This window comes from Fusarium oxysporum, chromosome 8, assembly GCF_000149955.1.
Source record: "Fusarium oxysporum f. sp. lycopersici 4287 chromosome 8, whole genome shotgun sequence".
Lineage (NCBI taxonomy): Eukaryota > Fungi > Ascomycota > Sordariomycetes > Hypocreales > Nectriaceae > Fusarium > Fusarium oxysporum.
Window position 1 is genome coordinate 2203369 of NC_030993.1, and position 10344 is coordinate 2213712.

The window sequence follows — 10344 nt, forward strand, 5'->3', positions numbered from 1 at the left end:
TATAATCTGACCTGTTTAGATTTACTGGGTCAACCACAAAACCCCTCATATCACATATTCTTGGCTGCCGTGCTACCGAGACTCGCTCTTCACATTATGATATTCTTTCTCAAGAGGTATGTACATACCATTCAGGTACAAACTAGACTTGGCCCGTCTGGGTTTGGCACTTCCCTCAGGCTAACTCGGCCGTATCGACGGAGCCTTAGAGCTTGCAGAGAGGGTGGAGTTTAGGGCGGCCGTTCCAGGTCCTCGCCTGCTCGTATTTGGCAAATCTCTACGCATAAGAGACTAGCTTGGACCTGGAGATGGCGGGTCGGAGGGGAAATATTCAGCTGTGAGCTGCTAATAATAATGCAGTTGGATGGTATGTATATCCGAGGTGCCCGATACGAGTGAGTGGTATGCATTCATCTAACGATATTTCGAGGGGTGAAACATTCAATGTTATCAAGAACAGTTAGTCAATGACATTTCCTCCTCGTATCTCCATGGCTATGCCCGGGCTAGAGGATGGGACTTTTTGAATGGCTCCCGCTTACGAAAAAAGGTTACTTTTATGATTAATTGGAGGTGCTGTACTCTGTACTTAGGCTGAAGCTGTACCTCGAATTGCTACACGAGGGTAATTTACTACCATTTGCTCAACCTCTTGTACAAGCATCCAATGACTGGCGAATCTATCATATCATCACCCAATATTCTTCTGTTAGCCCCAATTGATCTAATTGTCGTCCTTGATCAATTCTTGCCCTCATTGCCCGACCTCCAACTTTTAAAGTTTTCCATCCTTTGTGACCTTACAAACTGAGGTAAAAAAAAGTACCTTGTGCACCTAAAACTGGCTTTAGCTCTAAGGTACCTTAAGGTAATCCCGCTTCTAATAACCCCTGCTTCCTTGTCGAGGTTCCTTCCATTCTTAGGTTCCTAGCCACCCCGGGCTGCCATCCCAATCCCCCAATCCCGGTATCCAGGGCATTCATTCATTCATTCGCAGGTAACCTCCGCCCACGCCTGTCTCTCTCTGTCTCTCTCCACTTCTCATCGTCATCCTTTCGCTCGTTTCTTTCTCTTTCATCTTTGCATCCTCATGAAGCTCGACAGGTATCATCGTTGTCGTCTTTGAGCTTATCGTCGCTCTCGCTTCATCGTCGACATGCGCTTCCCGTCAACATCGAGATCAGAGCCAAGGCTCGGTGCAGGCGGCATCATAGCTGCCGTGCTACTGACGCTCAATCGCTTTTCCTTGGCCTACCAACTGGATCCTAATTCGACGAGTGAGTTACACCGTGAAACAGTCGCCGAGCCGCTTGCTTCGTACTTTGCCCTCTCAAAGCCGCGCATTCTGACAGAGAAACTCAATTCAGGTTCGATTAAATCGATTGCCAAATCAATCGCCAAGGATATGGTTGGCATGTATCATGGCGACGAACCCGGACAAACACCAGGTCTACTACCTGATCCTTATTACTGTACGAACGCAGTCCCCAACTCGATATTGCTCCATCTGTTGATACTAACAATTCCTGCCAGGGTGGTACGCTGGCGCCTTTATGGGAACACTCGTCGATTATTGGGCATACACTGGCGATTCCCAATACGTCGAAATCACCAAACAGGCACTTCTTTTCCAGGTCGGCGATCACGACGATTATATGCCTATTAACCAGACAAGAACCGAAGGAAACGATGATCAGGGATTCTGGGGACTTACTGTCATGTCGGCTGCCGAGTACAACTTCCCCCATCCTGCAGAAGACCAGCCACAATGGCTTGGACTTGCACAAGCCGTCTTCAATACCCAGGCAGCTCGTTGGGATACAGAGCATTGTAATGGCGGTTTGAGATGGCAAATCTTCCAGGTTAGTGATTCAATTATGTCCAGTTTCGGACTTCCGCCATCATCACCTGTCAAATCTTCGTGGCGTCACCCGAGTGCCTAGCGTCAAATGTTTATTATCAGTCGAAATTGATATTCATGGGCTAACAACCGATTGCAGTGGAATAGGGGTTACGACTACAAGAATTCAATTTCTCAGGCTTGTTTCTTTGCTCTAGGTGCTCGTCTCGCTCTCTTCACTGGCAATAGCAGTTATGCCGACTGGGCAGATAGAACATGGGACTGGATGGAAGCAGTCGAGTTTATTGACCCTAAGAGCTGGTACGTTTATGATGGTGCTCATATCGGCAACAACTGCACGAAACTCGTCCCCTATCAATTCTCTTACAATGCGGGCGGTATGATTCTCGGCGCCGCTGCTATGTACAACTTTACCGAAAGCCAGGTCTGGAAGGATCGCCTTGACAATCTTCTCGTGGGTGCCAAAGTCTTTTTCTCGGGGCCTGAAAAGAACATCATGACAGAGGTCGCTTGTGAACCCGTGAAACTTTGCAACCTCGACCAGAAGTCTTTCAAGGCATATCTGAGCCGCTGGCTTGCTGTCACTACGCAATGGGCTCCCCATACTCGCGACACTATCATGCCACTTTTACGTGCTTCAGCCGTTGCAGCCACGGACAAGTGCACGGGAGGTGATAACAATCGAATGTGTAGTCTCTACTGGACCAAGGACAAGTTTGAGGGCGAAGTCACCATTGGTCAACAAATGGCTGCATTAGAGGTTACTCTTGCCTGCATGATCCAGGATCGACCAGCCCCGTTAACGAAGGACACTGGAGGAACAAGCAAAGCCAATCCTGGCGGTGGTGCCGAAGATGTTGGGCGAACGACCCCTGATTTGGATTACAAACCTTTGCCTGCCGGTGATAAGGCTGGTGCCGCCATCATTACCATTTTGATTCTCGCCGGCCTACTTGCTGGTATGTTCTGGATATTCTTTGACGAAACGTCAGACAGTGGTCCCATTGATCAGTTCCGGAGTTTTGGATCATCAGCCGCTGCTGCCGTTGCCGCTTTGGCTGCTGGTGGGGGCGCAGCCGCGGTATTTGGACATAAGAAGGGCAAGAAGGACATCAACGAAAAAAATGCTGCGGTCTTTGCGACATCAAGCAATGGCAGCTCCCAAGAAAACACCAACAGCCCTGTTGCAAATGATGTGCCTGCCGGCGCTACCAATCAGAGCCAGGGGCAACATCGTCGGGTGTCTAGCATGCCTTTGGGATGGCCACAAAACCCAGCAATGAGAGGAAGCACTCTATATGACTCTGACGGGGTTTATCCAGCGTCAGCCTCGGCGCGACAATCTCGAGGGGACTGGGCAGTAGGAGGCATTGGCGAATCAAGCAGTGCTGCAGGAAGTTCGGCTGGTGGTAATAGAAGCTACACACAACAGGAGAACGCGACAGGCGACACCACCCCAGGCACCGAGGAACCTGGCCTACCACACGATAGGAACAGTAAGAGTGCCACCCACACCGCCGAAGTGGGCGTGAGTCAACGTGAAGCTCCAGGAGCTATCGGGGTAGCACAGTGATCGTTTCCTGTGCTGGGTAATCATCTTTTCTTAATCAAAGGGGTTGAGACTTACGACATTCTTGGCAATACACGCTCAACTAGGGTTTAACGGACGCTTGCAGCATTTTGGGGGCGTTTTGACGGTGACGGCGCATATCGGTTGACAGCCTGTGGGCAGGCTTTTGAGTGTTATCTATATAACTTGGGCCGGGGTGCCATAAGAAAGAAGGCCTCCTAGCTACAACGGCAGAGTCGAGGTTTCACATACAATTAGATACAAACTTACAGGCATCTGTCCTTTCCGACAAGACACTATATATGGCTCAGAGTAAGAGTAGTGCACACTTATTTCACGCAGATATTTGGCTGGTGCTATAATTTGTCGTATTCGCTATCGTCATTTCAACAATGATTCAATATCGTCGACAAACACATTCTCACAGAGTCAATCTACTATGCCATCAAATCAGCCGCTAATAGATTTTCAGGTGCTCGTGCCATTCAAGCTGCCTTGTGGTATGTCTCATGAATCGCCTGTGTCTCCCGTTCAAGGAACTTATCGAATGTGCTCAGCGGGATTCCCCATGCTTTAACTTCTTCCTTGGTTGCAAGCTTGGCCATGTCTCTCATGACAAGTTGACCAGCTATGAAAGGGTTGGTGGCTTTCTGATCCATGATCTCTTCATCATAAAGGTACTCTCCCTTAAGATACCTTCCCACGGCTTTGGAGAGCTTCTGTAAGATGGTTTCCACTTCAATCCACTCATCAGCATACGCGATCTCCTTTCCATGAAACTTGGCTGGGTTCAGAAATGCTTCGCCACCAAACTTGCCGATGGTGATTGTATCAGTCAAGGGGAGGACAGTGTTAGGGGTCATAGCAGTCGCGAAGGCTCCTTTGTCAACGAGGTCGGGATACATTCTGACAAAGGGTTCGACATAGTTGGCCATGAAAGCTCCTGGGCGCAAGATTGTCCAGTGCTCGAACCCTGCATTGCGAGTCTGGTTTTCAATTGCATGCTTGTTGCGCATGATTATATCAGTGAAACTTCCTGGCTCCATGGCAGTCAGTTGGTCAGGATTGCCAGCGCCGAAGCCGCTTGAGAAGATGGCATGCTTGACGCCAGCTTCTTTGCCACTATTCAAGACGTTGGTTGCCCATCGCCTCTCAGCAGTGAGGTCTATGAAGTCGGGCATAAGGACAAGAAAGAGGCCTGTACAGCCTTTCATGGCCTCTCTGAGCGCCGCTTCGTTGTCATAGTCTCCAGGAGTAAGCCTGACCCCAATAGTCTTAAGATCTTTAGCCTTATCAGAGTTAGGATCGCGGGCAAGGGCATGGACAGCGATGTCCTTGGATCGCAGGTAGCGAGCGACAGAGCCCCCCTGGCAGCCTGTTGCACCTGAGACGAAGATTTGAGGGGCAGACATTTCCAAGTTGTTGAATAATATGTATGTGATGTTCAGGGTGCAAAGGTATAGCTAGGTGGCGTACAGATGATATGTAATTCCAACTATTTAATCTCTTTGAAGTACCAAAAGCCCTCATTTTATAGAAGCTACCCGCGGACTGACTTGCGGAGAACTCTTCTATCCCGTAGAGTACTTCATCCCGTCGCCGGAGATCCGCTATTCTCACGCAGATCCCCCGGAGCCGGAACCTCTTGCACCGGGCGGAACTCCGCCCGGTCCCACTTTTCCCGATCCTTTCCACTGCGCTAGATGCTTGGTTGCTAGTCAGACTTTCAGCTACCAACATCACAACCATCCATCCGTATTACTAGTTACACTTCAGCGCATTGGTGAACCCACTGCGGCTTTTCTTTTCTAACATGTCTCTTACCGCTCGAGAACGCCGCAACCCTCCAAGTCGGCGGAAGTCCTGTACTGCTTGCACAAAAGCTAAGCGGCGCTGCGACTTTGCTCTACCCGCATGTCTCCGATGCTCTCAAAGACAGATATCTTGCCAATATCCGACAAGGACGATACGGGGACAGTTGACCCCTCAGTCTGAGTCGCCAGAGACAGTATCACCTTGTCTATTAAGTAATGAATCGTCGCCTGAAGTTTCTGGCAGCTTTCCCATTAGCGGGTCAATCATTGAAGATTTCAATGCCATCATCTCAAGAATTGATGCAAGCTCCAATGGCCTGGATACGTTTGATCTGCCACTAGAAGATGTGGCACTAGAACTTGCTCAACAGCCTTTGACATTAACTGGCCCGTCGACGCAAGATTTTGGGAATGTCTCAGCACATATCTTGAATCGCCTTCAGTGGGCTGTCGATGAGATCAAAGAAGCTCCAAAGAAGATGGTTCTTGAGAATCAAACACCGTGGTGTCATCCACTCCTCTATAAAGATGCTATGCCTCGGTCTATGCAGGGTGAAGATCAGAGCTCAACTGTCGTCTGCGCTCACTAACATCAACGCAGATGCCCACTCCTCTTGTGCGTTATACATGGCCAAGAACCGTGTCAATTCGCCCATCATATTTCGTAGCATAGAATCTCGCGTCAACGACCTACTCTCAGCGCCGCCACCAATAACGCCTCTGGACTGTCTGGCTCATACCCAGGCTCTCATCCTTTACCAGATAATAAGGCTCTACGACGGCGACATAGGTGCCCGTACATCAGCAGAACGAATCATTCCAGCCATAGAAGCTTCCGCAATGTCATTGTTCTCCTATGCCCAGTTTGACATCGAGGGCACACCTGGCACGCTTCCGCTATACCCTATAGCCCCGACAAAAGCCTTCTGGCAAGATTGGATTCTCCAGGAGTCCCTACGCCGGACTCTCTTATTCTCATTCTATCTTGTACAGACATATCGTATCATGTCCGGCTACAAAATGCTCCAATGTGATGGAAGGCTTGGTTTATGCCACTCATGGACACTGTCTGCATATTTATGGAATGCTATGACTCCATTGGGATTTGCTGAGGCATGGAGAGATAAGGACCACTATGTGGTGACGAATGCCATCTTTAATGGTGTTCTCGCTGAGGCAGAGGCGGATGATATAGATGTCTTTGGAAAGATTATGATTTCAAGTTTATTGGGACGAGATGAGGCTGAGGGTTGGTTTGCAAGCAAAGGTGGGAAATTGTAGAAGGTCAATCAAGATTCAGCGAAGCCCAGGCGCTGGATGATAAGAAACACAAGGCAAGGCAAGTGTTGAGAAATGGTCTTATGGATACGACTTCGAATCCACAGTTTAGTTTTATATCTCTTCACCCTGGGCAATATCGCATCATGATAACAAAATGTTCCTCACCCTCTTCGATAGTGCGCTAGTTCTAGATTCGCGAAGTCGACATGAAATGCATTATCGTCAACATCTATAAGCAACAGCGGGTTTAGCTCAGTTGGGAGAGCGTCAGACTGAAGTCAAACTTCGGGATTCGAAATCTGAAGGTCGTGTGTTCGATCCACACAAACCGCAAACCTTTTCTTTTGCCTGTCTTGGGTTCATCACAGGCGGAGCTACTACTTTTAGTGTTTGGACTAAGATGCAGCTGGATGGAGCCGCAAGAATTCAGGGACCAAACTTGCCAACAAGGTGTCTGTCTAGTCTGTGACGTTATCGATATGTGGCTGAGCATCCCTTTTGCTCTGTATAAAAATGAATTAGAAACATCTCGTGTTATTAATATGTTCTAAGGGCCTATCAATGATCGAGGCTTGGAAGGGCTGAGCAGTCAGCTATTTATCTGATTCAAAGTTCAAAGGTTGAAGCAAGCCTGTAGAACCCACCAATAAAAACATCAAATCAACATGATCGCACCATTGACATCGATTGTGGGTCGAAAACGGAGCCGGTGGAAGTTACCCCCGGTCTCATTCGCGGCATTGCACATGGCTTATCTCAAGGGTCTATCCATGTCTTACATCCCCTTAAATAGAATTCCCTAATAAATGCGACAACGGCGACGTAGCAGATGCGAGGGCATTTCATGTTCCTGAGAGACATTTCGACGTCAAGTCATCATGTCCTTCCACAACTTAAATACGAACCCTTCTAGGGAGGATCGCGACAATGCCTCGTTCCTCTCTCCTGTCGCATACGACGACGATGCTTCTTCTCTTCACTCCCGCAGCGATCAAGATACCGATACCGACGATGACGAACTTATCTCGCGCGCGAGAAATAGTAGAGAATTGCGTGCTCACGATCGCATTGTCTTGATGGAAGAGGAAGATATTGATCGACTTGTTACCGATTCGCGACAGAAGAAAGAACGGGAGCGCCGTGGCTCAGGACTCGCAGTACCTAATATAGGCAAAATGTTTGGTCGTCGAGGAAGCAGTTCAGGAAATCGTTCGATCAACAGTTCCGCAGAAAATCTTGTGATTGAGAAGCGAAAGACTCGACGCCAACGGAGACAGAAGAAGCGAGAGAAACTTGTGGAGCATGCTCAACATGGAGAGGACGGAGAGTTGATGTATGAGATGGAAGAAGGAGGTATGAAGGAAGGGAGCTCAACTGGCGAGAGTAGCGAGAGGGATGACAGTGACGAATTGGATCGACATCATCTAAATATGATTGCCGAAGCAAAGGCCCAGCGACGTCGCAGCTGGCGCCGGTGGGTCTTCATTCACTCCCTGATCGCCATAGGCTTCGCGATCTTGATTCTCTTAGCCTGGAAGCTATCCAAGAATCGCAGGAACAGATTCACCAAGGCGAACCAACCCCTGGTCAGCAATGGAACCGCCCTCTTTGCGCCCACGTCCCTCATCATCAGCCTGGATGGTTTCCGCGCCGACTTCCTCCAACGTGGATTGACACCTACCTTGAACTCGTTCGTTGCCGAGGGAGTGTCGCCGAAATGGATGCATCCTTCTTTTCCATCAGTCACCTTTCCGAACCATTACACTCTTGCAACAGGCTTATATCCTGAAAGCCATGGCATCGTCAGCAATACCTTCTGGGATCCTGATATGCAATCGCAATTCTACTACACCCATCCTGGCCAGAGTCTTGACCCAAAGTGGTGGGGAGGAGAGCCTTTCTGGGTTACAGCAGAGAAGCAAGGGGTTCGGAGTGCTGTCCATATGTGGCCAGGAAGCGAGGCACATGTCCTTCACACTGAACCAAGCTTGATGGATAAGTTCAATGGCAAAGAAACACTTGAGAATAAGGTCGCCAGAATCATGGAGTTTCTTGATATGCCCGGCTTTGAGGACAAGACAGTGGACACCGGCAACATGCGACCACAATTGATTGCCGCTTACGTTCCTCATGTCGACAGTGATGGTCACAAATTCGGTCCCAACTCCACCGAGATCCGCCAAACTATCAAGAATGTGGACGGCATGCTGGGACAGGTCTTCCACGGACTCGAGCAACGCAACTTGACCGACATTGTCAACGTGATTGTCGTCTCCGATCACGGTATGGCAACCACAGATATCTCAAGACTAATCCAGCTCGAAGACCTTATCGATACAGACAAGATTGAGCATATCGATGGCTGGCCACTCTACGGTCTTCGTCCCAAGAACCCAGACGACTTGAAAGGACTCTACTATGAGCTTAAGGAGAAGTCAAAGTCTAACCCAAACTTTGAAGTCTATCTTCGTGACGTCGACATGCCCGAGCGATATCACTTCTCCAAGCATCACCGCATCGCCCCGCTGTGGGTTGTTCCCGAAACAGGATGGGCCATTGTCACCAAAGACGAGTTTGATGTAGAAGAAGGAAAGAAGAAGAATCTCGTATATCATCCGCGAGGTCTTCATGGTTATGACCATGAGCATCCGCTTATGAGGGCCATTTTCATTGCCCGTGGCCCTGCGTTCCCCCACCCAGCGAACAGCCAGATCGAAGTGTTCCGTAAGTTGATTTCTGACGAGCATCCTTTTTCTTCCTCACTTACTGATTTGGATGACTAGAAAATATTGAGGTGTACAACATGTTGTGCGACTCTGTTGGTTTGACGCCCAGCTCCAACAACGGAACTTTACGGCTTCCCCTGAAGCCTATCGGCGTGCACAAGCCCGAAGATACACCCGAGGAACCTGCCGATCCTCCGTCCGCCCCCAAGAAGCCGGCTCGCCCAACTTTGTCGGAGAAGCCAAGTCATCCCGAGAGGCCGACTGTGCCTCAAAAGCCTACCCAGCCTGAACGACCTACGGTCCCAGTTGCCCCTACGCAGTCCGCCAAGGCGACAGTCTCACTCAAGAAACCCGCGAAACCATCAAAGTCGGCTGTCCCCTCTAAGGACAGCGGAGGTAAGGATGGGGATAGCGACAGCGATAGTGACAGTGGCGACGATGACGATGATAAAGACGAAGGAATTTGGGATTGGTTCACTCACAAAGTGGAGAAAGTATGGCATAAAATTACTGGAGATGATTGAATTGTGAATACATAGGGTGGAAATGTCGTGCGTATTTCTTTGTATTTTGCGGCGTTCAAAGGGACCATGATGGAACACAAGGGCGTTTGACAATGCGGCGGGCATGATGAGGCTTGTGATTCGTCCAAGCAAAGTTGGTATAAATCTGATATCCTTTCCTTTTGCTCCTTTCAACCTTCCCTGTTTGAAAATGAGGCGAAATGCTGTGCTCACACTGGTGCTGCACTTTGTTTGTGTGACCTTTGTGCTCTTTGCAAGAGTGCCACGTATAAGGACATTTTATTAAGAGGCGGTGTACACTGCAGGTAGCGTTTCATTCACATAGCCTATTCCCTTGAAAATATACTTTTGCCTGCATCAAAGAGGTGGTGGGATTTGAGACACGGCCAAAGAATATTTGTTGCGGTGTGTGCACTGAAAAACTCCGCCTCAGCTTTCTGCATACCTAGGCAGGTAGTAGGTACCTTACCTTAGGCTACCTTATAGTTAGAATACCTTAGGTCATACCTTAACTCAAGAAATGCCTCATGTGAGGTTCCATAGAGAATTGGACTTACCTTATGTTACA

General features: G+C 49.0%; 4 protein-coding genes and 1 non-coding gene across 6 annotated transcripts; 4 read left to right on the top strand and 1 right to left on the bottom strand.

Moving 5' to 3' along the window:
- Positions 1-814: 814 nt before the first annotated feature.
- Positions 815-3913, top strand: FOXG_03345 (uncharacterized protein). Of its 2 annotated transcripts, XM_018381033.1 has the most exons (5): positions 815-868; positions 998-1277; positions 1368-1472; positions 1534-1862; positions 2001-3780. In XM_018381033.1, the coding sequence occupies exons 2-5, from the start codon at positions 1157-1159 to the stop codon at positions 3432-3434; spliced, it is 1989 nt and encodes a 662-aa protein (XP_018237437.1). In that variant the 5' UTR covers positions 815-868; positions 998-1156; the 3' UTR covers positions 3435-3780. The 2 variants fall into 2 exon arrangements, with proteins under 2 accessions (XP_018237437.1, XP_018237436.1); XM_018381032.1 differs by lacking the exon at positions 815-868 and having other exon boundaries at positions 870-1277; positions 2001-3913.
- A 3-nt stretch (positions 3914-3916) lies between these two features.
- On the bottom strand, positions 3917-4843 carry FOXG_03346 (uncharacterized protein; the record flags this gene model as incomplete). Its single annotated transcript, XM_018381034.1, has 1 exon — positions 3917-4843. One exon carries the CDS (start codon positions 4841-4843, stop codon positions 3917-3919), a length of 927 nt encoding a protein of 308 aa, XP_018237438.1.
- Positions 4844-5171: 328 nt separating this feature from the next.
- On the top strand, positions 5172-6687 carry FOXG_03347 (uncharacterized protein). The gene is made up of 2 exons (XM_018381035.1): positions 5172-5797; positions 5847-6687. Exons 1-2 carry the CDS (start codon positions 5245-5247, stop codon positions 6524-6526), a joined length of 1233 nt encoding a protein of 410 aa, XP_018237439.1. The 5' UTR covers positions 5172-5244; the 3' UTR covers positions 6527-6687.
- An 80-nt stretch (positions 6688-6767) lies between these two features.
- FOXG_18537 lies at positions 6768-6859 on the top strand. Its single transcript has one exon. It is a non-coding gene; the product is annotated as a tRNA-Phe (tRNA).
- A 260-nt stretch (positions 6860-7119) lies between these two features.
- FOXG_03348 (ectonucleotide pyrophosphatase/phosphodiesterase family member 1/3) lies at positions 7120-10339 on the top strand. Its single transcript, XM_018381036.1, has 2 exons — positions 7120-9250; positions 9310-10339. Exons 1-2 carry the CDS (start codon positions 7405-7407, stop codon positions 9774-9776), a joined length of 2313 nt encoding a protein of 770 aa, XP_018237440.1. The 5' UTR covers positions 7120-7404; the 3' UTR covers positions 9777-10339.
- Positions 10340-10344: the final 5 nt, after the last annotated feature.